Source organism: Hippopotamus amphibius, chromosome 6 (assembly GCF_030028045.1).
Source record: "Hippopotamus amphibius kiboko isolate mHipAmp2 chromosome 6, mHipAmp2.hap2, whole genome shotgun sequence".
NCBI lineage: Eukaryota > Metazoa > Chordata > Mammalia > Artiodactyla > Hippopotamidae > Hippopotamus > Hippopotamus amphibius.
Window position 1 is genome coordinate 130,870,087 of NC_080191.1, and position 27,378 is coordinate 130,897,464.

At 36.3% G+C, this 27,378-nt stretch overlaps 1 protein-coding gene across 4 annotated transcripts; it reads left to right on the plus strand.

Annotated features, from left to right (window-relative positions):
- Positions 1–357: 357 nt before the first annotated feature.
- On the plus strand, positions 358–27,378 carry LOC130855925 (arylacetamide deacetylase-like). Of its 4 annotated transcripts, XM_057740011.1 has the most exons (7): positions 503–629; positions 797–895; positions 4,199–4,270; positions 10,440–10,662; positions 12,645–12,714; positions 13,776–13,947; positions 22,379–27,378. In XM_057740011.1, the coding sequence occupies exons 2-7, from the start codon at positions 863–865 to the stop codon at positions 22,973–22,975; spliced, it is 1,167 nt and encodes a 388-aa protein (XP_057595994.1). In that variant the 5' UTR covers positions 503–629; positions 797–862; the 3' UTR covers positions 22,976–27,378. The 4 variants fall into 4 exon arrangements, with proteins under 4 accessions (XP_057595993.1, XP_057595994.1, XP_057595995.1 ...); XM_057740012.1 differs by lacking the exon at positions 4,199–4,270 and having other exon boundaries at positions 601–629; positions 797–982; XM_057740013.1 differs by lacking the exons at positions 503–629; positions 797–895 and adding an exon at positions 2,412–2,454.

Sequence of the window (27,378 nt, forward strand, 5' to 3'; positions counted from 1 at the left end):
TTTCACTAATAATTGTAATTGTAGCAAGACAGTAAAAGTAATATAAAATACATGTGATCCTATCTAGCACACTTTGTAAAATCTGTCAGTACTTTAAAAATATTTTTTCTCCCCCACTCTGAGATTTGTTATTTGAAGCAAACACTGGGTTTCTTTTATTTCCTGTGGCCTTTTCTTTAAGTTAAAGTATTCTGCACCTAATAATTGTGCAATAAGTGTTTACTTACTGACTGCCTAGCAACATAATAAGGCTGTTGTATTTGACAGAACTTGCAGACAATATGAGTATGTGTTTTACAGTTTTGTACTTTCGCTGAGTTAATTATTTATGTGCAGCTTTTAGAATGACAAATTGACCAATGGAATTTGTGCCCAAAAAGTTAGGTAACACTTTTTGATGAATCCAAAAACTGGCATGAAATTTTAGCATCTGAACATTTCAAAAGTGCATTTGCTTTGTTGCCAAGTAGAACGTGCAGAAGGAAAACATCATGGGAAGAAAGATGATTTTTCTTCTGATTATGGGGGTCCTTGGGGCATATTATCTTTATACACCTCTCCCAGATAATATTGAGGAGCCCTGGAGACTAGCGTGGGTGACCACACGTAAGAACACTATAACAAATTTGGTAAGTATAGACTTTTATTGACTCTGAATGTGTAACAGTTTAATCAGGAGAAAATAATTATCTTTATTATTATTTTTAAAAGTTTCTGCTGTTTTGGAAATTTTGCTCTTAAAGTTTGCTTGCTGGTTTTAAAAACTTTTTTATGTTTTAACTGTTCTTTAATGCAGAGCCCCAACATAATGACAATGGAGGAGGAAGTCCAGTAGTTTCAGTTTTAAACATTAAAATACAAAATGTGCTGGCTGAGAAAAACAAAAGATCTTCTTGTGAGTTTCATGGCATGAATGCTGCCAGAATGAAGCATTTCAAGTATGAATATGAGAAATGGTAGGATTGAGCAGCATTGTGATTAGGTACAGAATTCTATGCAGTGATCTTGTATTCAAATGTGCAAATACATTCCTACTAAAATATTTGTAAATAAGTCAACTGGTAAAAGCCCAGGGGAAACAATGCAAGTGATTTCCAGTTGTAGAAAGGTGAGCTGCTGAGTGACAGGGCTGCTGTCTGGCTGGCTGCCTACCTGGTGTCCAGGGCTGGCCGCCTACCTGGTGTCCAGGGCTGGCCCTCAAAGACCTGTGGTTCTTTTATAATGAGGATAACTTCTTGGAAATGAAGCCACACAATTAGCTCCTTTGACTTTGCAGCAAATTGCCTTCCTGCAGCAAAAACAAAACAAAACCAAAAGCAATTCAGAGACAGCCTGTGTATTAAATCCTTGGCTCACTATCTCTTTCCTTGCATCTTTTCTTTTAGTTGTTTTAACACTCTCTTCTGGCACTTAATGTAGCCCTGAATAAGTTCAGTGAATATCTTATTTTTATTTTCTTGGCGATTGGGTCATTTTTAGTAATTTGCATTTGTACATATGTTGCTGGGTTTGGCCAGTTTCAGTGGAATATGGCTTCAAGTCATTTTTTAAAAGTTATTTTTGAATTATAATTTTAAAATACTTATATTAGTTTATTGTTTTGATTTCTTATATTATTTGGATTAATTATGAGTATATATATATAAATATATATATTTATATGTATACATTTGCATACACATGTAGTCCTTGTTTGTCTTTGAATGTCATTTTCTCTCTAGTACTTTTTAATCTTTTTGTACAATTTTCTTTTGTTTGTTTTTCTCATTTCTATCATATATAGTACCTTGCTTGAGTTTCTTTTAATCTGGTGTTTCTTTCTGAAATTATTTTGTTTCTTTTTCTTATTCCTCTTCTGACTTCTACCAGTACCATTTTTCAGTCACCCCTTCCTTTTGATTAGTGATCACCTCCAAATATCTGCCTTTATCTTCCTTGAATATGTGCATCTCTGCTTTGTGATATTTCTTCTTATGTTATTCATTCTGCAATGTTGAGTAATCTGCTTTGTACCAACTTTTTTCTGGTTTGTTTTCTTCATGTGTTGGAGGCTATTACTATTTTTCTTACAGTACGTAGTACCTTGCATGAGTGTGTTTTTTATTTTTTGCATGAATATTATGTGAATACCTTTTGTATTATTTCTATTAGGATGAGATGGCTTTTCTTTGACAAACTTACAAGAATGTACTGGGAAATAGAGGTAGGGTCAAGACACTTTTTTCTTAAAGTATTTTTGCTCAAGCACTCCTATATATGTGTGTGTATATATACGTGTGTGTGTGTTATGTATATAAATTTCTAGTGAAAGACCATAGATATTTCGTCCAAAAATGAAAGAGACTCAACATGATCAAAGACTCCCACATTCAGAGCAGGACTGAAAGATAATAAGGCTTGATTACTGGGACAAGTAGCTAAAGAAACTCAGAAACTACCCAGGAATGCCCAGAGGTAACTGGTATCTTTGTGATTATTTCTTTGCTGTTGTTGTTTTTTTTTTTTTCCTTGCGTTGTGTGGTTTCCTACAGAAGAAAAATGCAGATTTACCATAAAGCTTTCAGTCTTTTGTTGTTTTTTTTTCTTAAGGAAAACTTTGATTTTCTAAGTACATCAGATTACCATATAGCATGGCATCTTTTCAAAACCTCTAGAAAAGTCCATCACTCTTTGAAGAAGTAGCCAGATTGTTTTCAATCATTCTCCCCTCTCCCAAAAAGAAAACAAACAAACAAAAAACAAACAAAAAAAACCTTCTTGCTTGAATTTAATGCCATCTGCTCCTACTTTGTTCTTTACTAATCAATTTCAGCATAAGTTAAGGAAAGATAATTCAGATATTTAATAATCCTATGATAAAGATAAATGGAAGGCATTGAATGCAGTCAGCTATCAGCCAGTCTGTGATGCAGCGTTATCTCCTAGAATAGGATATCAACTACAGTTAACTAAAATGCCCACTCTGATAGATTGCTCAGCATTACCCTGAAAGGTAATCTGAGACTCTAAAATGACTCTGAGGTGGCATCTAGGCTTGGTAAGAAATAACACTGCAATCAAATAACACTTCAATCCTGTCCCCAGTGAAAGCATTTTCCACCCTTATACTAGATCGTATTGGGAGAATTTGAAGCTTCCTAGGTTTGAGGCTATTTTAAAAAATATGTTAGTTTTATCATCATCTGTTCTCCTTTTTCTACATTTGCCATTGATTCTTCCAGCCCTTTTTACTTCTTTCTGCTGCTGTGGCCTTCTTAAAGATATCACCAGTTGGCCGCGAGAGCATGAACATTTTGAAACATGATGATCATTTGAGTGTCCAAATTTTTGAATAACTACACTTTATATGCAGATTTTTGACTGGGTGCAGCCAACGGCATAGGCACTGTTGCTCAACAATATTTTTTTAGGTGATAAATCCTTGTATGACTGATTAACATACACAAAGCAATTTTGTCCATACACTGAGGGATATAAATTCATGCATTGGTCAGCATTTTCCCTCTTTGTCATTTGATATTTCAAATTTACATCAAAAATTACTTTCAGGGTATGGAGTCAGTATACAGAGAATAAGATAATCAGAGAAGATAGGTCCATAAGCTACTACTATAATTTCATCATACTTCACGAAAGAGAAAGTCAAAGAAACCGTAAAACCCTTGTTATTCAATTGAGACTACAGGGACACTGGGCAATATTTGTAGCACACTGGTGACTTCTTAGTCTTTTGTTATGTATTTATTAAACTTCCTAGGACACTCCAAAAACTTGTGAAAATACAAAGTCACCTTAAAATATTTTATACTTAGTACTTCCTTACACAATGTATTACAATTACTATTTTCATGTAAATACTCATCTTTAACTTGTATAACATATACCATTCTCTATCATTTAAATAATATTGGTTTGAAACTAAATAATCTTATTCTTTGCAGATAAAATACTTGAGTCCAGTGATTTATATTTTGAAATAGGGCCTTGTATATTCTGTACTTAACTTTGATTTAAAGCCAGAGGGCCAACTACATTAGCATAAATGATTTCCTTGGGAAAAATGTGGACACTTACTTTGTGTCATAGGTTGTAGAAATTTTAATTTGTTAAAATTAAATAAATAAATGCTTATGACCTGACTATCACCTTTCTGTGTTAATGTTTAAAATAAACATTATTTCTACATTTAACACTGTAGAAGAAAAGAGGATGGCAGTGGTCCACTGGAGGTCAGAGTCTCCACCCCTTCTGTAATTGCAGAGAGGAGCAGGTAGGGGACACCACGGTGTTGGGGACAAGGTCAGCATGTGTGGAGCTGTGTGTGTGTGGAAAGGGTGTCCAGAATGTGGAAAAAACCTGGAACATCCTTACAGGTAGAACAGTTGGCCTGCCAAGCTTGTCAGGCACTGACTAAGCATTTGCAATTCACTCTCACTGGCATGAAGTTCTACTCCTCTGACTGCAGTTGTAACATGAGGGCAGTCATTTCTTGAAGGTGTGTGCTTTTTATGATTCTTGTCTCTTGAAGTCTGTTTGGGTCAGCTGTTGGGCACCAGTAAGGAGGGGTATTTGTTTGCTACTTGAACCAAGTATAGCCTGAAGTGAGCTGGGAAATGCAGCTGGCCATGGGAAGCACCCCCATTCTTCTGGACCCTTGGCAGGGTCCAAGGTGCCCTCAGAGTTAGGCTTCTGCCCAGCTGCTTGCACTCATGAAAGTTCTGTGAATACTGAGGGACCCTTGGCCATTGTGTCCACTGTCACCCTCTCTTTTCAATGGGCATTTCATAATGATGGCCACTACGGGACAGCATATTGTCTGTTCAGGAGTGACACCTGGCTCCAGTGTCAGACCTGGGCTTGAGTCCCACATCTAGCACTGATCGTATGACTGGACATGAACAGGTCTCTTAACCTCTCCCACCTTAAGATACTCAATTGAAAATCTGGAACTATATTACTGTTTACCAGATTTTAGTAAGAGTTGAATGGGTACAAAATAGAAAGCATAATATCTAGTAAAGATTAAAAACAAAAAGTAAAATTATTGATATCTATCTCCATATCACTGCCAGTATTGTTACTGGATGTCTGTGATTTTTACAGACAGGTGTAATCTTATGAGAACATTTCCTGGCTGAACCTTGGCAGTACTTAAAAAAAGTATTAAAAATCATGTCCAAATAAAATTTGGGGACAAATACCTGAAGTTTTATAGGGATAGATTGTGAAGTAAAATTTATGTTTTTAGGCAGGACAAGAAAATTAAACATAAAGTTCTCTCTGTGTTTGTTTGGGCCTCTTCTCTCCCTCCCTAATGCATAATGTGTACCTGCATCACACATTAACCAGAGCTCCTTAAAGATGGGAGTGCCTGCTTGAGTGTAAGGAGAAAAATTTTTTTCCTTATCTTCTGACTCTAGCAATGTAACTTCTTAAAAGAGTATCATTCTTTCCCAACTGTGTAGGGGGTCATGGTGACTTACTGCCCACTTTGTACGTGCTTACCTGGTGTTGTATCTTTGGTAAACTTTATATAAAATATCAGGATGTCGTTTGATGTATGACCCTTTGTCTCAAAAATGTATATGAGTGTACCTTTGACTTCTAGCAAGTGGAACCGTACTGAGAGCTTTTTGAGAGTCTGTCTCCTAGGTTATAACCCTCAATTTGGCTTGAATAAAGTTCTCCTTTTTCTTCTTGATTGTTAGTTGAATTTTCATCAACACAAATATAAACGTGGATACTGATGTGCAAATGAATACAGATTTGGACATGGATTAGATATGGATATAGATAAGATATGCAACTCAATGTAAATATAGGCAGCATAGTATGTATAAGTGAATATATATATATATATTAAAAGCTGGCAGTATCTTTCTATCTACCTACTTACCTACCTATCTATCATCAATCTCTTTGTTCATTACATGCCATCTTTTACCATTTCTTTTGACTATAACCTCTTAACTTCAGAAAAATCTCGTTACAACTCCTGAGTACAGTATATGTACACATCAGAATAGTATTGATTTTGTCTCAAATTAGTCAGAGACTTTAGACTAAACAATACAGAATGATAACTGGAAATGGCCTTTCAGTCCATGAATTAGAAAATTATAAATAGAGTATGGTCAGTTTAACTCCCAGGTTATGTTTCACATATGTTTAAAAAACAATTATTGTTTTAAGTACAGACAGTCCCCGCTTTACAATGGTTTGACTTATGATTTTTTGAATATACAGCAGTGCAAAAGGGATACAGATTCAGTAGAACTGTACTTCACATTTTGATTTTGATCTTTTCCCAGGCTAGAGGTATGTGGGAGATACTCTCTCATGATGCTGGACAGAGAGCCGCAACTCCCAGTTAGCCCATTGATCACAAGCGTAAACAACCTATACACTTACACCATTCTGTACTCTTACAACCATAGTGTTTTTCACTTTCAGTACTGTATTCAATACATTCAATACTTTATTATAAAATAAGCTTTGTGTTAGATGATTTTGTCCCACTGAAGGCTAATGTAAGAGTTCTCTGAGCACATTTAAAGTAGGCTAGGCTAAGTAATGATGTTTGGTAGGTTATGTGTATTTAAATGCATGATTTTTGACTTACGACATTTTCAGTTTACAATGGGTTTATCAGGATATAACCCCATTGGAAATTGAGGAAGATTTGTCATTTCTTTGATCATCATATTTAATGATATATGTGTATATATCATATATACATATCATTGATTTTGTTGTTGGCTAATTAGAACACATTAAGCTGCTTGTTAATATTTTTACAAAAGAAAAAGAGACACCGTGTCCTGAAAATAGCTCCCCATAGTTCAGTATGAACAGAGCTACCCACTGTAACTTCAGCCACACAGGCCAAGAAAGTTAGTTAGGTTCCAGATAAATTGGTTTTCTTAAACACCTTCAAAATTCCTTTTCTTTAGGCCTTTGATCAAATTGCTTTGCCTTTCTGACTAAATCTAAAAATTTTAAACAACCATAATTTTTCAGATCTAACAGATTGAGATCAGATAGAACACCCATCAGAAACTTTCTCCATGTTTGTCAGAATTGATTCCCCCTCCTCTTTCTACCTGAGCAGCCATTCAAGGTCTTGCTTCATCCTGCCTTTTATTAGAGTTTATTTATGTGAATGTCGATTTTCAGCAATAGTCCATAAAGAAGGTTGGAAATTATATCACAGGCATCTTGCATTAATTATAGCTTCCAGCACTGTGCTTTTTTTTTTTTTTTTGGCCATACCAGGTAGCTGGCAGCATCTTACTTCCTGTCCAGGGATGGAACCTGTGCCCCCTACAGGGCAAGCCCAGACTCCTAACTACTGGACCACCAGGGAATTCCCAAGCACTGTACCTTAAACATAGGAAACATTCAGTTCAGTTTGTGAAGTGGTATCATATCCACGTACACTGAAGAAACTTGACTCCAGGGGCTTCCCTGAAATTGGCCTGAGTTTCTGCAGGGACTTCAAGGCTGCCTGACTCTCTGCTTTCCTCCTGCTGGTATTCCAGAGGGATTATGGCTCTTAAAGGGGACTCTCCTCAGTGAACTTGTCAATCCAATAAACACTCAGGCTAGAAGTAATTTCCATGTATCTTTTCCTTTAAAACCCAGGAAGTCTGCAAGAAGTATAGTTTATGCAAGAGAAAATGAGCATTCAGTTAGGAGTCTGTAAAAAACAGGTAACTTTCAAAATGAATAACAAAAAATGGGTGAAATGATAAGTTTTATAATTGCTAAAATGTAAAGATGTGGTTATTTTAATGACTGTTTCTCCGAGGCCAGTTTTATTTTGGGGCATATGGAGTCCTTTGAAGGTTACATAGATGGGGCTATGCGTAAAGGAAGAAAGAAGAGACATAGTGACTGCAGCTGGGGTAAAAGAAGGAGAACGAAAGCCCAGAAATAGAACAGAAATCATCACCGCTGAATTTTTCAAATCTTTGATTGTGGCATGGATCTTTGTGATTCCCTGGGATGTTCTATTGCTTTTGTTTTACTACCTCAGCAGGGAGGAGCAGTTGCAGGTTTTTCTGCCTGGTGCTGATGTCCATAATAACCTCTCAACTGATGGGACAAGGAGCCAATGTAAAGACACTGTCAGTTGCCATCTATGTCTATTTCATGTATGCATTGAGAGAAACTGAAGAAATAAACACAGTGTATATTTTCAGACCCCATCTACCCATTTTAATCTGGAATCAGTCTAAAACACCATTTCATACTTGATGTTCTTAAGCCCCCAGTCTAATGGCCATGGCTGCTTTGGAGTCCCTGGAAACAAACATTATTTCAGAATCCGTACTTTGTATTCCCTTCCAAAATCTGGGTATTTCCCTTTGTCCAACAGAAAGTCATCCAAACCAAAGGTCTTGGTTCTCTTGGGGAATGCTAGCAGACAGTCTTACGGTACACACTTGTAACAGGGTTTCATGGGTCTCCCACGAGGGTACTCTGATTTCTCTTCACTCAAGGGGTCTGAGTCTGTGACGTGGCTTAGCTCCAGAAGTTCGATAAGAAGCCGGATAAAAAGCCATAACAATACAGGTTAAGTCAGACTTGAGGCAGTTTCCCAACAATTTCAGTCTTCTGGACATCATGATCACTTAGTTGCTGAGGTTATGTTTCAACACTGTCGCTCATTTCTGTAAATACATAAACCTTGTATTTGATATTTAATCACTGCTGTTTGGCCTGCAACAGTTTGGAATCTCATCCCTACTGAAATTAGACAGTCCATGTCATTGTTAGAATCTCCCACTGGCACTTCTGGGCGGCAGATGACTACCATTATGGGTATTTTTACTAAGTAAAATCTAGGGTTCCACAGACTAATATATTTCTCAATATCTCTGTATAGAGAGTATACTATGAACTTGGCTGAAATATACAATGTGGGGATGGGTTATGGATTACAATAATAAATGAGACCCACTATTTCTATTTCTATAGGCTTTTGGATTTTTTCCTCTACAATACCAGGGAAATTCAGCACCTAATCTTTAAATGCATCCACTGCTGAGGCTGGTTGCTCTTGCTATTGCTGGTGGAGGCTTAGCAGGAACTGCATAACAGGGGAGATCAACTCTATTGGTGATGACCTAGAGGGGTGGGATAGGGTGGGTGACAGGGAGGCTCCAGAGGGAGGGGATACAGGGATATATGTATAAATGCAGCTGATATGCTTTGTTGTGCAATAGAAACTAGCACAACAGTGTAAAGCAATTATACTCCAATAAAGATCTGGAAAAAAAAAAAAAAAAGAATCCATACAAATGTTTCTAACCCAGTACTCAGAATATCATGTAGATATGAAAGTTAGTCAAAGCTTTAACTTTAAACTAAGATATATGGCAGGACTGTGACTTCACCTTGCATTTTAATTCCACAGTCTGCAAGATCAACCTTTGGTTCCGTTTACAGGCAGAGATGTAAGAGATAGAGATTTCTTTTAAAACAGGGACACAAGCATCTGTTTTGTGACTGTGACTTGAGCTGAAAAGCTAAAGCTCCAGGAATGAAACTTTTCTTTGAGTAATCTTTCAGTGCAGTCAGTGGTTGAACTCATCATTTTCACCATAATATTTCATTGCAAGAGCACTTGGTCTCTCAGATCTCTCCCTTAATAGGGACTCTTACAGGTGTTAAATTCAATAACCATTTACTAATACACTTTGTGCATTAAGATGTCACACTTAACACTGGCATTGAGACCATTATTATATTAAATCTAAACGTGTCAGTTTATCTAATTCCAGCACACTTCTTAAATGTTCTCCTTTCTGAGAACTCCCTCTGCACTGTATCCTCTGTCAGTCATGCTTTGTTAGAATAGCTTTAGTAGCTTTACTGCTTCAGGCTTTACTAAACTACATGCATTTCTCTGATTGTAATACCAGTATCCCTTTGTTCCTTTGGTCTGAGATTTCCTTCTTTGTTTGGCCAAACTCTACTCCCCTTTCAATATGCATATCAGAGTTCGCCATCTATTTGAAAACTCGTCCCCAGGACTCATGTCCAGGCATCTAGTTTATCTCCCTATTTTCCTCTACCAAAGTTCTCTGTACATGTGTCTGAGACATTGATTATGTTGTTTTATAAATGCTTATATATCCATTTCTCCCACTTGACTCTGAGCTTATATAGAGTAGACAGCATACCTTGTGTACCTTTGTACTCAAAGTAGAAAGCATAAAATTTGCCAAGTTGTAATACCTCAATAATTCTTCAAATATCTTTTTTACCTGAGGCAACTCTTGTGGTACAGATTCTGAATCTATTCAGACTTCCCTGTGACAGTGTGACACAGGACCTTTAGGAGCACATGTATGTACTTCTGTGTTCATAAACAGCATTGGCATTTGATATTTGTAACCTATGTGTGTTTTCCCCCTTCTCTCTCCTTTTAGGCTCTGTTTGTTGAACTATTGGGAATCAGTCATTTCACGAACATTGTAGTGTTCTTCATGAGCTTTCAAGAAGTCCCACCCACATCTGATGAAAATGTCACTGTGACGGAGACAACTTTCAACAACGTTCCTGTCCGTATATATGTACCAAAACGAAAGTCAGAGACACTAAGAAGGGGCTTATTTTATATTCATGGTGGTGGTTGGTGTATGGGGAGTGCTGGTATGTGCCTCTTGTTGCAAATTTTAGTTTATCACATAGCATACCTTTTATTAAGGTGTTGATTCTGACATATGTTAAATGTTATCACAGAAAACAGAACACTTCAGCTGTTTGAAATTTATTACTTTGGACCTATGCTAGTTGAAAGGAATTATTTTAAGTCTCTTTCTGAAAGGGAATAATCAATACCAAAAGCTGTAGCAAATAACAGGCAAGAAAGGAAAGTATTTCATGAACTTAAAAAATTATTATTAAACTTGTTAATTGCAGAAATGGTGGACCGTTGTAATGAAAACCAAAATGATGTGAGTTGAATAGTAGATGAGAAATTAAGAAATGAGATGGTGTCTCCAGCCTTTCAGTAAGCTTAGATAGGAAGGGAATGAGAAGGAAGGTGCTAGATGGAAAAAAAGCACAGAATTGAGTAAGGGTATTTTATCTTTATTTTATATAAAACATGTATACATTTTCAATATATTTTATGCATTATATATATAACATCTTATATATAATTTTACTTTATAAAAATCTTATTTTATTTATGTATAAATACATATATATATTTTGTATTTATATATGGAAGGCCTGTGAACATGTTAATATGCTGAAGGTAAGGATGTTAGAGAGATGTGGAGCCGAGGGAGGGTGGGATAAGGTTTGCCTGACTGGGAGGATGTAGGAGGGAATTGGACTCAGTACAAAGTATTGACAACATACGTGAGGAGGAACAGAACTTTCTCTGTGACAGGAGGAAAAGAGGTATTGATGGGTATTGATATAGATTGGAAATGTAAATTGGGGCAGTGCATCCTGCCTATCATTTTCTATAAATTCAAGCAGTAAAGTCACCAGCTGGCAATGAGGTAATGTTTCTGAGACAAAAATCTGACTGTGACATGCTTCAATTAGTTTTCACGAGTCTCCACTGCCCAAAGCATTTCTTTAAAAATCTTTCTATCATAGTATCCCTGAAGAATGGGGGCATGCTTATAAGGTAAGGGAACTAAGTGAGAATAAGTCCTGAAACACAATAGTGTTTGCCTGATGCTTTCTGTTTTAACATTAAAGAAAAACATAAAAATGTATGTTTTAATCCAAAATATAAGCATGACTTTTTATAGTGAATGTTAAAAAAAGTTTAAAAGTTAGTGTGTATTTGACACATTAAGAATATTTAACATGCAACTTTGAAAGCATCAGAAGATAATATGTACTCCTCCTTTCATGGCCCCCATGCTGTAATGTTTGTGAGAACCTCATGTCCTAATCCTTTCCCTTTAGCAATGTATGATTTCTCGCTCCTCTTATTTCTGGCAAACTCCATTTTATTTTCTTAAAATTTTCTTATAAGCAAAAGGGAGAATTTACCCAAGCACAATAGCAAAGGTGTGACCCATCCCCATCCCATATACATGGCCAAAAAACCCCCAGGAAACACATACCTTCTTGTCTGCCTTTTAGAAAATATGAATCTATAAGTCAGGTCTCAGCTCTCCCTACTTCCTCTTTACTCTGCATCTTCCTCTGGCAGTTTTGATGAGGCCTTATACTATTCCCATAGAGCACTTTCTATAGTCGTGCATTAAAGCAACTCATATATTGCAATATTCCTTTTTGCTTATATGGCTGTTCCTCCCTGTTCCTGTGTCCAGTAGACTGTGACTTCCTGAAAGCCAGGGAGTTAGTATTTATGTATTGCTTTTGTCAACACAGAACACCTGCTAAATAAAGGGCGCAGAGATTAACCTTGATGAGAATGTAGTTAGTTTAAATTATCCAGTGTGAAAATGTGGGGAAGGACAATACACATGTAAAGGGATCACTGAGCAGAAGAATTTATGTTCTGTAGCTATGATGAAATTTTAGAAATATTTTTCCCAAAACATTTCAATGAGGAACAACGTGTAGCAGTAGGCTTTCTGCCGAAGGAAACACCCTCCAGTTCATCGGTCAGCCTCTGATTTTAATTTCTTTTATTTCAGCTTTGTTTGATACTGACTTTCTATCAAGACGGACAGCTGATAGACTTGATGCTGTTGTCATTTCAACCAAGTAAGAGCACTGTGGGTTTGTTTGGGTTTTGGCCGGGTGCCTTATCCAGTAAGATGTTTGCAGCTGTCTTGGTCATTCCTTGGTTATGCCAGGAGTGTTTCTAATGAAACTGAGAAGGTGAGAATAGAAGAAGTGAGCTTGAGCATGACCAGAGAAGAGTCAGAGAGAAAAGAGTTTTATAGTGAGGTCAAGCAGGGATCAAAAACAGGAAGTCAAGAAATTGTTAGAATAAAATCAAACTATTGTATCTCATGGACAAATGACCTCCACTGACTTCTAGCCTGCTCTGAATTAGCAGAGTGAATAAGAATGAGGCCTCAGAGTTAGAAACTGATGTTCAAAACCTGGTCCTAGAGTTAACTGAATGACTGCCAGTTAAGTATCATGTTAGCTCTGTTTTCTCATATGTAAACTGAGGGAGTCATAATATTTTCTATATCATAGCGTTGTTTTGAGGATTCAGTGATGAATTAGATTTAAAGAAATCAGTATGTATTTCATGGTCTAATCATTCATTAAAAGCATTTCATCACCAAATAACTTATGGGAATACAGACAAAATCTATTTTCAAAAAGCATCCTAGATCAATCTTCACTATTAGAAAATAAACCGAATGGGAATGAATGGAAAAATGAAGAAACTATGAAAAAAACATTGTAGCGACTGCATACCAACTTGATCATTAGATTAAGTTGGAATAGAATAATTCCTAAGATTTGTTCTTTATTTATTGGTTACTAATAAAGTGTAATGACTACAAAGAAAATAACATTCTGGAAGAAGTTTAGTTACAGGAAATTATCACCAGGGTTTTGTTCTATTTTGTTTTAAATCTAGTCCAAGTGTGTCATTCAAGCCTTTACTTCTGTAAAAATAAGATTTATAGAAATGGTTATATCAAGTATCATAATAATGGTGAAGAGTCTTTGAATTCATAATGACCCAAAATATGAGGTTTTGCTAAAGAAAAAGTTTACTTTTGATTTTTGGGTTACAGCATGCACATACATTTTTTAATTAAAAATAATTGACTTAAAGAATATTGTTATTCTGGTCACAGCTACCGACTAGCACCTAAGCATCACTTTCCAAACCAGCTTGAAGATGTATATAATGCACTAAAGTGGTTCTTATACCATGATGTTCTTGACAAGTATGGTGTAGATCCTGAAAGAATTGGTATTTCTGGAAGCAGTGCCGGAGGGAATTTAGCTGCAGCAGTGACTCAACAGGTATGATGCTCAGATTTGTTTTGTTTCTTAAAATATCCTACACTTCAATATGTTTATTTCAAACATTGAAATTTCAATGCAGTTATGTTATTATATTAATATATTAGAGATTAGAGGTACACAGAGATCAATATTAGAGAACATTTATATACCCTGCCAGATTTTTTAAAATAAAATGATGAATCCGCTCTCTAAATCATTGGCTTAAACATAATTAACGGGTCAACAGAGTACCATGCTATTCTGTTATATTTAGGGGATGTATTATAAAGTTAATCAATGATACCAATCACTATAACTAGAGAATCAGATGACTCCAGTATTCTTCAATAGAGTATATTAACCTTGCATGAAAACTATTGTTATCAGAGTAAATAAATTGCCTATAGACAAGGATGTCAGCAGGTTCATAGATAATATTCACTTGCAAAAGGAATTATAATTTTCGGATATGAATTATCAAACTTTCTGACTTTTAGCTAAAACTGGACACCTATATTAACTATCAGTTTAAAGTGTATATAATCATAATTTGTCTAATAGATTTTGAGTAAAAGTGTTTTTAATACAGATCATTTGACCTAAGAAATAAGCAAGGCACTGGTGACTTAGAAGCAATGTTCCTGTAGGGAAAAAAGTTCCTTATAAGTTTTCAAATAAATGTCTGCAATTTATTAACTAACTCTCATTAGAAATGTTGCACATAAACTTATTGTGCAGTAAAACATACTTTGCTGTGGATTTTGTTGATTTTATTGTTCATTTTTATACACATTTTAAAGTACATAAATTTTGGCTATTGGTATCTTTAAGATAACCTTCTCATGATTTCTAGTCAAAGGAAAGATATAAATGCTGTGATTTGTTCTAAATATACTGCAGAACAGATACCTGCTACTTCCTAGAAATTGAGTTCTACATTGCCCACTCTGTTTCTCTGAGAGGCATCTTGATGCAGTACGAAGAGCGCATCAAGAGATAGATTTCTGGAGCTAAAGTAATGCCCAGCTGTGACCTTGGATAGGCCACCTGATCTCTTCAAGCATCAATTTATTTGTACTGAATTGTATAATGAGCCCTTCCTCTTACATTAATTAGGCTTCTATAATGGTGAACCAATCAATTCTGACCCATAATTATTAAAAAACCAGACAACATATCCTATAATATTCTGGAAAGCACCAAACAGCTAATAAAATAGTAGAAATTTCTCTGCCAAAACTTTAAGATTGAAAAAAAATCCACAAAAATGACCCCAACACTCAGTGTCCTCTCTGACATAAAGACATATGCCTATCAAAAGGAAACTATTCAACTGAGATGAGATTTGGAGGCCTTTCAGGGTTAGAGTTGAAGTTAAATTCCAGGGCCCTCCAAATATGGGGACACTCATAAACATTCCTCACTTTTAAGTGAGATATGCTCTCAGTGTCAGGATGAACCTGATATAGAACAAATCTCATGTGTGTTTAGAGCCTTGCTTCACATCACTTGGATGGTTGCATGAAATCTCAGGCCTTGAACTTAAGGTGGTGTGAGTGGTTGATATTGACGTGTGCTTGACAATGTATAAAATTTATAAAAATCCTCCCTGAAAATATAGTATCATCAAAGACTTTAAGGTATTCATGCCAATATTTTTTGAAATCCAGTGTCCAGCACTGAATAAAACATATCCAGGCATAAAAAATCATGAAGAAAAGCAAACAGAATCAATAGACAATAGAAAGGCACTCTACAAAATTCAGATACTGGAGTTATCAATCACAGAATATTAAATAACTCTCCTACTCTTTTCAATTAATTTGTAACCCAGATTGCCAATTTCAGCAGAAAAGTGGCATTTTAAAAAACAAAACTTCTAAAATTAAAAAATAAAATGATGAAAATTAAAAATCTCCCTGAATTGCTTGTGATTTTACACAGCTGAAGAGATAATTTATAAGTTCAAAAGTGAGTCAAATTGGCTCATATATGACTATGCAAAATGAAGCATGGAGAGCCAAAAAGAAAAAAAGAAGATACAAAATATAGCAGATGTAGTTTGAAAATCCAATATAATTTTAAATGTTATACCAAAAGCAAAGGGGAGAGAATGGGAGAAAGGAATTTTTAATAACATTATATAATATTGATAGTAGAACATTTTGCACAACTGACGAAAGATATCAAGCTACAGAGAAAAGAAACTTCATGAACCTTAAGCATCATTTTTGAAAAAGTTAAAAATAAGTAAATTAACTAGAAAGAAATCTGCATACAGATACAGCAAAGTGAAAGTATAGATAACCAACAAAACAAAATGATACAAAAAGAAATCAGGAAAATTTTAAAACAATCAGAGAAAAAAAGAGCACCTTCACAGATGCACAAGTCATACTGACAACTACTTCTCAACGGTGAGAATGTAAGTTCTAAGTCAGTGGAATGATATCATCAAAGCGCAGAACAAAAAGACTGTCAACCTAAATCTACACCTCACAGAAATATTTAAGAATGAAGGCAAAATATAGACAGATATTTCAGCAAACCAAATCTGAGTTTGCTCTAAAACGGAACACACTAAAAAATACTTTACACGAAGTGTTTCATACAAAATGAAAGTGCAGATTAAAGTTTAAGATGCAGGAAGAAGCACAGAGCAAGAATGTGGTAAAATGTGGATAAATCTTAATAAACTTGGATAGTTTTATAAGGTATACAGAATTAAAATGTAAGAAAAACAAACTAAGTTAAGAGAGGGGAGAATAGATTTCCAGTCTTATAAACTCTTCTTATTGTCTATGAAGAAATAAAGAATAACATTTGGCCTTTGATAAAAGGCGAAAGATTTTTACGAGCTGGAGAGAATGTAGAGTGTAAAATTTGGCCTTGGATAAGTTCATTAGTCTTTGAGAAGTTAAGAATACAGTACACATTGTAATTCTTAGAACAATCATTTAAAGAATTAAAACAGGGCATACCTCATAAACTATAATAGAAAAAATTATTCAAAAGAAAGTTCAACCAATCTGAAAGAAGTCAAAAACAGAGAACAATGAAAAAAAGGAGGATGCACAGAATAAGGTGGTAGATTGAGACCAGACATTTTGGTAGTTAAATATTAGTGGTCTAAATGATCTGGTTGTAGGACCAAGATTCCCAGACTATAAACATAATAAATAAGTAGAACATTTGAAAGTGAATGAATGGGAAATATATACCTGAAATAATATCTGAATGAATTTTTAGGTAAAGAAGATGATGTCTTTACAGAAAAGGTTTAAACCACCAGGAAAATACACAACTCCAAATCTGTGTGGAATTAATAACACGGTCGTAAATAGGGAGACAATATTAGCAAAATTACACAGGAAAACACTGAAGTTCACAACCACAGTGAGAAATTTAAAAATACCTCTCAGTGATTAAGAGAACAAGCAGGCAAAAATAATGAATATAGAGGACTGCAATAACAATCAATGCATTTAACTCAATGGACCCATTAGAACAGGGAAACAAGGAAGTACACATGATCATTTTAAAAAATTGACCAAGTACTGCCATAAAGCACGTCCTGCCCACCCCCCCCCCAAAAAATCACAGGATTTAAATCATACTATATTTGGACTGTTACCACAATGCAGTTATGGAGGAAATCAATAAGAAAAAGACAAATAACAAAATATCCTTCTTTGTATGGAAATTTTAAAAATATGTTAAGATCAATGGGTCACTATTTAAAATAATATATCTTTTATATGTTCTCCACAGTTAGGACAATGGTTATAGGAAATTGTATTTCCTCAAAAGCATGTATTAGAAAAGAAGGAAGGCTGAAATAAGCATTTGACTCAAGAAATCAAATTAAAAGAAAGAAATAGTAATAATGACAAGAACAGAAATTAGGATACTCAAAATGAGCTTACAGCAGATGTGAACAAAAAACAAAGTTTCTTTAAAAGGACTAATAAAATTTTTAAATCTCTGGGAAGACAAATGAGGAAAAACAAGCTAAATACAAATAATTTCAGGATTGAGAACAGGACAACACTGCAGACCCTTCAACATGGAAAAGAATTAACCTTGACTAGCTAAGAATCTACATTGTATTCTTGAAAGAATTATTTTGAAGAACTTTGAAATTAAAACATTTAATAATACTTAAATGGACAAATTCCAAGAAAAATATAAGTTGCAAAACAGACACAATGAGAAATAAAAATCTGAGCCATGTTATAACCATTAAACAAATGAAATCAATAATAAAAAATAGTCCTAGTAAGAAACTTCACTGGCAATTTATATCAAGCATTCAAGAAGAAATAATTCCAAATAAACAAAAAATATGCCAGAGAAAAGGAAAAGCTTATACACTCTTCAGTTATTTTCAGAGACGCTTGATCTTTATGACCAATCTGGCAAGAACAATTTCAGGAAGGAAAACAGTGGGCCAGTCACATTCAGGAAACTAAGATATTACTATCATGAATAAAATATTAGAAAAATATATATCATATTCATTATCATGACCAAGTTGTTAATAATGCAAGGAAAAGTATATTTTATAAAAGGAAGTGAATTTCACCATATTAATACAAGGGTGAGTCAAAAATTGTCCGCACTCTGGCTGTAGAATTTATTTGAATTAACTTTTAAAAGAGACAAATACATCATTTTTTGACATAATCGCCTTACTTTTCAATACATTTTGTCCATCTGTCAACAAGCTTTCCTGTTCTCTCATTAAAAACTGTTTTAGGCTGAGCTGTGAGCCATGAATGCACCACTGTCTTCACTTCACAAAGTGAAACTTTGTCCTCACAGGGCTGCTTTCAGGGGACCAAATAGGTGAAAGTCTGATGAAGCAAGATCAGGATTATAGGAAGGATGCTTTAACACCTCAAAACAAAGTAATCCACGACAGACTTAGGTTTTGAAAAGTTTGTGTGGGATGGATATGGAAACAACTCATGGAAGAGCATAAACAGAAGCGTTTGGATATCTGCAAACAAAATTTGCACCAGTACGCCACGGAAAGTGAAGGTTTCTTAAAGAGAATCATTACTGGTGATGAGACATGGATTTATCACTACGAACCTGGGAGTAAACAGCAGTGTATGGAATGGAAACATCCTCAAATCACCAACCAAGAAAAAGTTCAAAAGTCAATCATCAGCTGGAAAATTGATGCTTACATTTTTCGGGGATTCTCAAGGGCCAGTAATGGAATATTATCAGGAAAAAGGTTCAGACTTCTCTGTTGGTGCAGTGGTTAAGAGTATGCCTGCCAATGCAGGGGACATGGGTTCGATCCCTGGTCTGGGAAGATCCCACATGCCGTGGAGCAACTAAGCCCATGCGCCACAACTACTGAGCCTGTGCTCTAGAGCCTGAGAACCACAACTACTGAAGCCCATGCACCTAGAGCCAGTGCTCACTCAAGAGAAGCCACTGCAATAAGAATCCTGCACATAACAACGAAGAATAGCCCCCACTTACCATAGCTAGAGAAAGCCCACGTAGCAGCAATGAACACCCAATACAGATAGACAAATAATAATAAATAAATTTATTTTTTAAAAAAGGATAAAGGTTCAACAATCAAGAGTGCTTGTTACAGTGAGATGCTTATTAAAGAGCTGAGGCCTAAAGTTCGGATTAAACACAGAGGACTGCTAAGAGGACTACTATTCAAGGGCGTTGCGATCTTGCAGGACAATGCACATCTGCATACTTCTGCCCACACTGTCAACACGCTGCAAAAGAGTTTTGAGGTGTTAAATTATCCTCCCTATAGTCCTGATCTTGCTCCATCAGACTTTCACCTGTTTGGTCCCCTGAAAGCAGCCTTACAAGGACAGAGATTCACTTCTGATGAAGAAGTGAAGACATTGGTTCATTCGTGGCTCACAGCTCAGCCTAAAATATTTTTTAATGAGGGAATATGAAAGCTTGTTGACAGATGGACAAAGTGTATTGAAAAGCAAGGCAATTATGTCAAAAAATGATGTATTTGTCTTTTCTAAAAGTTAATTCAAATAAATTCTACAGCCAGAGTGTGGATAATTTTTGACTCATCCTCATAGATTAAGGAAGGAAAATCATATCTCATGTACAAAAAGCATTTACTAAAAGTCACAGTACAATTATTGGTTAGCTAAAGATAATAGATGGAACTTCCTTAACCAGTTAAACTGCATCGATTAAAGATGTGTACAAGTGATATAATTTTAAAGACATACACAAAATTGAATGCCATAACATGAAGGATGGTGGTTACTGGAGAGGATGAAGGGTGTGCAATCAGTTTAAGGCATGTGGTGAACTCCCTGACTCCTACACATATTTATTAAATTTTACATTTCTGCCTTATGCAGTTACATATATGTTATATTTAACTATATAACCATAAAATACAGTCTTTTTTTTTTTACAGAAATAGAGTCACAGATGTAGAAAACAAACTTGTGGTTACTGGGAGGAGAGGTGGGAGGGATAAATTGGAAGATTGGGATTGACATATACACACTACTACATATAAAATAGATAACTAATAAGGACCTACTGTATAGCACAGGGAACTCTACTCAATACTCTGTATATTAACCTATATGGGCAGAGAATCTAAAAAAGAGTGGATATATGTATATGTATAACTGATTCACTTTTCTGTACAGCAGAAATTAACAAAACATTGTAGATCAACTATACTCCGATAAAAACTAAAAATAAAATACAGTTTTTAAAAAAAAAAACCTACAGGTTCAAAGATTTTAGCTATCTGTAAGTTGTAATCAATTGGGCAAATGTAAAATATTTTTGTATTTTTAAAAATTTTTTTTAATTAATTTATTTATATATTGGCTGCATTGGGTCTTTGTTGCTGCACTTGGGCTTTCTCTAGTTGCTTGGAGCTGGGGCTACTCTTCATTGTACGTGGGCTCCTCATTGCGGTGGCCTCTCTCTTGTTGTGGAGCATGGGCTCTAGGCATGTGGGCTTCAGTAGTTCGGGGACACGGGCTCAACAGTTGTGGCTTACGAGCTTTGTGGCTTACGAGCTTAGTTGCTCCATGGAATGTGGGATCTACCTGGAACAAGGATCAAACCCGTGTCCCCTGCATTGGCAAGTGGATTCTTTAACCACTGCATCACCTCAGAAGTCCCTGTATTTCTTCTTAATTCAATCTAAAATCAGCCACCTGTGAGCTACCTACTTAATAATTGCCACACCTCTACTCACGTAAACAGCGTTCTTCATACTAGACACTGAGCTAGGAAACAAAACACTGAACTGGTTATTTAAAATCAGAAATTATTTTTACATAAAACAATCTAGTAAAGGACTTTTAAATATTTTATTTTACTAACTAGTTTCAATTACTGTGACAAATGCAATAAAATAAACATTGCTGCCATTTGCTTTTGCAGGAGTGTGTGTGTGTAAAATGTCATATTTATAAAAAAGGGAAGAATGTCAGTGTGCTATGCTTTCTTCAACTGTATATGAAGTTTTCAAAAATGGACTTCTATTTAGCCATTATACTTTGAGAAGCACAAGAGTACATATGGCTTCAATAATTACTATCTATCATCTACAGCAGTGGAGCTCAAATTTTTACATGCATCAAAGTCACCTGAAAGACTTAACGAAACACATATTGCTGGTTCCTTCCCACTTGATTTAGTGAGTCTGGGCTAGGTTGTAAGAATTCTCATTTCAACCAAATCCCTGGATGATTCAGGTGCCAGTGGTGCAGGGCCCACACTTGAAGAAGCTAATCTATGAGACACAATGGGCCATTCCAACTTGGGGACCAAGTAAATGTACATAAAAACATCTCCTAAACTGTAATGCTCAATATGGCTGGTTTTCAAATAATTTGGGTCATGCATCCTATTGATGGGAAAATTTTAGTACACCCCAAATATATGCATATTGATTTATAGGTAACTTTGTCTTAATGCACTAGAGTAATTTGAATATTTAAAGCACATAAACATGAAAATGAATTAGGCTTTTACTCAGGATTTATTTGTTTAGTGTCGAGTCAAATTAAAATTCCTAGTGACATGATCTTTCTCTTAAATGTTAATGCCTGTTGAGGTAATAATACATGTATATAAATTTTTTACTTAAAAAATATGTTTCCTCTGAATTGTCGTTCTTAGTTTGAGTAAATCTTTTTTTTTTTAATCACAGATTAGATGGTCTTTTTCCCCACCCATAAAGAAAGTAGCACAAATCATTTTGTTTATGTTCATAATTTTTAAGTATATTCACTAGTCTTAGATATAACTGAGAATTGGAACGTTGTGTGAGATATATTTCTTGTTGTTTCTGATTATCTTTTTGAGATTCAGAATTTATCTCATGTCAACCTATTGTTTTTAAATTAAACATATATTTTTAAATGAAATTACGATTTGACCAACTTCAAATTATTTTCAGCTCAAAGATGACCCGGATGTCAAGATCAAACTCAAGACCCAGTCTTTACTTTATCCTGCCCTTCAGACTCTTGATATGGATTTACCATCATATCAGGAAAACTCACATTTTCCTGTGCTGCCCAGATCACATGCAGTCAGATCGTGGAGTGAATACTTTACCACGGACAGATCGCTTGAAAACGCCATGCTCTTCAATCAACATGTACCAGTGGAATCAAGCCATCTGTTCAAATTTGTTAACTGGAGTTCTTTGCTCCCTGAGGAGTTTAAGAAAGGGCATTTTTATAACAGTCCAACTTACGGTGGTTCTGAGCTGGCTAAAAAATATCCAGGGTTCCTAGACGTGAGGGCAGCTCCCTTGTTGGCTGGTGACAACAAGTTGCGTAATTTACCCCTGACCTATGTCATGACCTGTCAATATGACGTCTTAAGGGACGATGGAATCATGTATGTCACCCGACTTCGGAACGCTGGCGTTAGGGTGACCCATGACCACATTGCGGATGGATTCCATGGAGCACTTTCCTATCATGGATTTAAAGTTGGATATAGAATGGAAAATCTGTATATGAGTTGGCTAAGTGAAAATTTATAGTAAAAATCTGAGCAGTGGTTCGTAAAAGTATATAAGCCTCAGAATAGGAAACACATTAATGAGAATCAGAGGGTTGTGTTTGAATTGATGTTTATCATCTGTGACCTCTCTAAGTCCTCATAGCCATTGTGTTTTGTTGTTTCTTTTAAACTCAGCAGATTTTTCTCTGTCGTTTATTGTAAGTGTTGTTTACTCACTTCTGTACCTTAACTAATATCTATTTTATATGGTTTTTTCTTATAGCTCTAATTTACAGCCCTAGTTTTTGACTGCCTAATAGTATTACTGTTGAGAAGAAAGTTTTAAACGAATACATCTGGCTTGTGAAATGCCGGAGCCTCAATTGGCACGGATTTAGATCCTTCAAATGCTGCCTTGTAGGCACTAATATGAATTATGTGCCAACTCTTTTTCAACGTGTTTGCCTCGATGTAATGTCATTTGTTTATCACTCCAAAATTCACTCCTTAATGCAAACCTATTCCTGTGGTCAGAATTAAAGACACGATTTCATAGGAACTTTAGGAAAAAGCAACTCTATTCTTGTGACAAATTAGGGGCATATAGGTGGGAGGCAGTGGCTCTACATGTAGCAGTAGTGAGAGAAGCTCAGGACATAGAAGAAATCACAAAACTGAATTGAAAAATTTGAATCTCTGAAAGTTCTTGTGTCTGTATGGGCTTAGTAGAGTGAAAAATAAATGTTGTTGGACTGTCTTAGTTTGGCGGCTATCACAGAAAACTATAGAGTTAGTGGCTTATAAACAATAGAAATTTGTTTCTTACAGTTCTGGAGGTTCAGGGTGTCAACACGGTCAAATTCTGGTGAGAGCCCTCTTCTGCATTGCATTGTATTGTATCCTCCCATGGCAGAGAACAAGGAGCGGGGGGTGGGGGGGAGCAAGCTCTTTCATGACTCTTACAGGGTACTAATCTCATTCACGAGAGTTCCACTCTTATGAACTCCTTTAATCCTAATTATCTCCCAAAGGCACCACCTCCTAATGACATCACAGAAAGGGTGGGGTTTCAACATATGCTATCTGGGGGGACACAAACATTCAGTCTATAACATAGACCATGGAGTGGAGAATAAACTGTAATGACCATACGTTCTGTAATATTTGAAAGTTTTGGAGAAACACTGAGGAAGGCTGCTCAGAGCTAGTATAGGTTCTCCTCAAGGCCATCAGCAATCAAGGCTTGTTTACTTTCCTCCTCAGCGATTATCAGGCAGAAAGAGGTGCGGATTAGGGGAATGGGAGAATCACAAACTTTTATTTCTGTTTTTATTAAGAAAAACAATGGCATCTCTGGAAGTCCCATCCAACACGTGTCTCATTTTATGTCTCTTTTTCCGTAACTGTCAAGTTTGCTCAAGGAGTCATATTTTTTAACCTGGGCACAGCATTGTGAACAAAATTAGCATTTTTTCTTGTAAACCCATAAGTGAGAAATGGATAAACAACTGGCAGTTAGGTCACAAATTCTATACGAATAAATGGTTTAAAGTACTTGTGGAAAATAGGGATGCTCGTAGTTATGTATTTCATGAGAGAGATGTATCCATGAATCATACCTATGGTTCCCAATGGAGCATCATTGGGATACTTGTGTACTGTAATATCTATGTACTCAGTGGGAGAGGGCGTTTGTCTTTTTTACTTGCATCTCTATGTCCCACTCTTTTACCTTCCTCAAACCACCTACCCATAAATCAATGTATGTTAATTACCAGGTGGGGGCATAGTCTTAATTTGGAATAGAAAGATATGTTTAAATATGGACATGACTTATGAGACAAAATACTTTTTGAAAGCTATATAAATAATAATGATGCAACAAAGTGATATTAAGTGTACCGTGTTTTCCTAGAATTCCAGTCTGAAGATATAGTGAGGGGTGGGGGGCGAAGCAATAACTAACAAAGCAACAAGAACAGAATTCCCTATTCTTTACCTCAGATTAAATTGCTAGTACAAAAGCTCATCCAGATCCCTACTTTTGGTTTTTACAAAGTACAATGGGATGAATAGTTATAGGTGTTGGGGTGGCTTCTTGCATCCTAAGCCACCAGGACTGGTTATTACTCATTGATCTTTACGTCTCTCTACATCAGTCCTCACTCCCCATCACCCTCATGTCCCACACCCTAATCTCTGTAAGGCATTCCCTGCCCCCGATTCTGCCCTTCCCACAACCCCTTCCCAATGCCTATAGTCTTTCCACTGAGCTCTCTGGAACTGTTGGATCATCATGAGCAGCCTCGGTAAGATTTTGTCTGTGCCTTCCATTAACTTTCCTCTGAGATGTAGTACTTGATTGAGGACCAGGCTTCTATTTTCTATTTTCCCTCCCACGTTAATCATAGGATAGGAGGTGAATGTGTGGTAAGTACCTTCCTTGCTCATCGCTGCTACCAGACTATTCTCTCTGCCTGCAGCCTCCTGCATCATGGTGGCAGATTCCGTCACCAGTTACCCTTCCATTATGTAGTCACCTTCTGAGCTCTGCGTCCCTGGCTCTCACGTCTCAACGATTGCACCTTTAAGCTCACTGTCACTACCTCTGCCATTACAATTGGGGATTTCAAAACCTATGTAGATGATACAACTAACGGCATGGACTATAAATTGTTTCACTTGCGCTTCCCCTAATAATCTCACCCTCTATTCTGCATAAACCATATGTTCTTATGATCATGGCTTAGACCTTGTTACTAACAAAAACTCCACCTTGTAATCTTGATATCAGATAGGCTACTATCTTACTGTAACCTGCTGTCACTGTAGGTCACTCCCACTAATACTCCTAATTTCCATGTACTGGAATTATACTAGCATTTTACAATTCCTCATACTGCTCTTACTTTTTCTTTTCTTCCTTAGTCAGATTTAGTTCTACAGTCAGTCATTATGACCACTTCCTTGCATAGGCCCCTGGCTGCCATCTCTCTTTCGTTCTTAATCACATTTTCTGCATCTGTCTTTGTTCCCTAATCTCTTCTCAGTGGGGTGCTTCTGGATTCAGGTATCTTTTTAACCCATCCTCTGGTGATGCCATCCAGTCTCATGGCTTTCAGTGATCTGTAAGATGAAACCCTAACTCACATTTGCAGCCTGAACCTTCTTTATTCCTTGCGGAGACCAGCTGGGCGACTCGGGGTGAGTGACGGGTGCAGCAAGCTTAAAGAAACACAGACACAGATTTGAGAGAAAGATGGGACCGGGAATCAAGACCTGTAGGATCAAGAGCCTTGCTGATTGATCCCAGGTTGCTTTTATTGAGCTCTTGGCATAGCCTAAGGGTCTAACACTCCCAGTATAGTCCCACAAACAAGGTTATCTTTGAAGTAAACAAACAAAGGCCTCACATGACTGGGGGCAGTGATCTTTGTTTGCCTCGTGGGTCTGTTGAGTTGGGTGTGGATTTGAGCTGGGCGTGGAAAGCAAAGCAGCCCTGGGGACAGGAGACCCCTCTCAGAAGGATTAAGGGTCTGTGCCCCACCCGTGTTGGCCCCTCTGAGACTGCCTGTCTTAGGTTGTTCCTCCTCTGCGAAATCTTACCCGTTTCTGGCTAACCAGCCATCCTCCGGGGCCAAACAGGGTGATATGAGGTGTGCAAGTGAGAAAGGGGCTGCGCCCCCAGAGAGGGTCAATTTTCTGTTTCCACGATAGCCTATGCCCCATGGTCTCCACGCCCAGCACCCTTAGTTCTTCCCCCGCTCAAGCAGGACATCCCGCATCCAGTTGCTCAGCCCACATACTTTAATTACTTTTAGTAACATTTTCAAGGTTTCAGAAAGACTTCTGAATGTTTTCCCACAATTCCTGATTAGTATATATATACATCCATATACATACTTTGCAATCCCAGTTGGATATAAATAAAAACCTCACACTTAAATTTCTGATTTTCATTCAAATAACTGCTGATTTTTATCTTTCTCATTTCTGCAAGTAGTGACTTTGTATTTCCACTTATTCAGATTGAAAACAAACAAACGCAAAGCAAAATCAAAACAAATGAATAAGCAAAATGTTGCTTTTTTTTTCTTTTTTTTTCTGTCACAGGTACCCTGATTAAATCCTCTTAGCCAAAATATATCCTGTATCCAACCATTTTTTATTCTTACTTCCATTGCTAACACCCTGATCTAATTCACTATCAATTTTTGCTGGCAATAGTCCAATGGAATTCTAACTTCTCTCTCCTCTTTCATTTTGAATCCTTAGAATCATTTTGCAACTTGTCGAACAGAACGATCTTTTTAAAATGAAAGATCATTTAGATTTTCTACTAATAGAAATCTGTTATGATGTATGAAACTAATTGTATCAAATGTCTTTCACCTGTTAATCACTGTGATGGGTGTTTAAAATGCAAAAATCAGTAAAATAGTC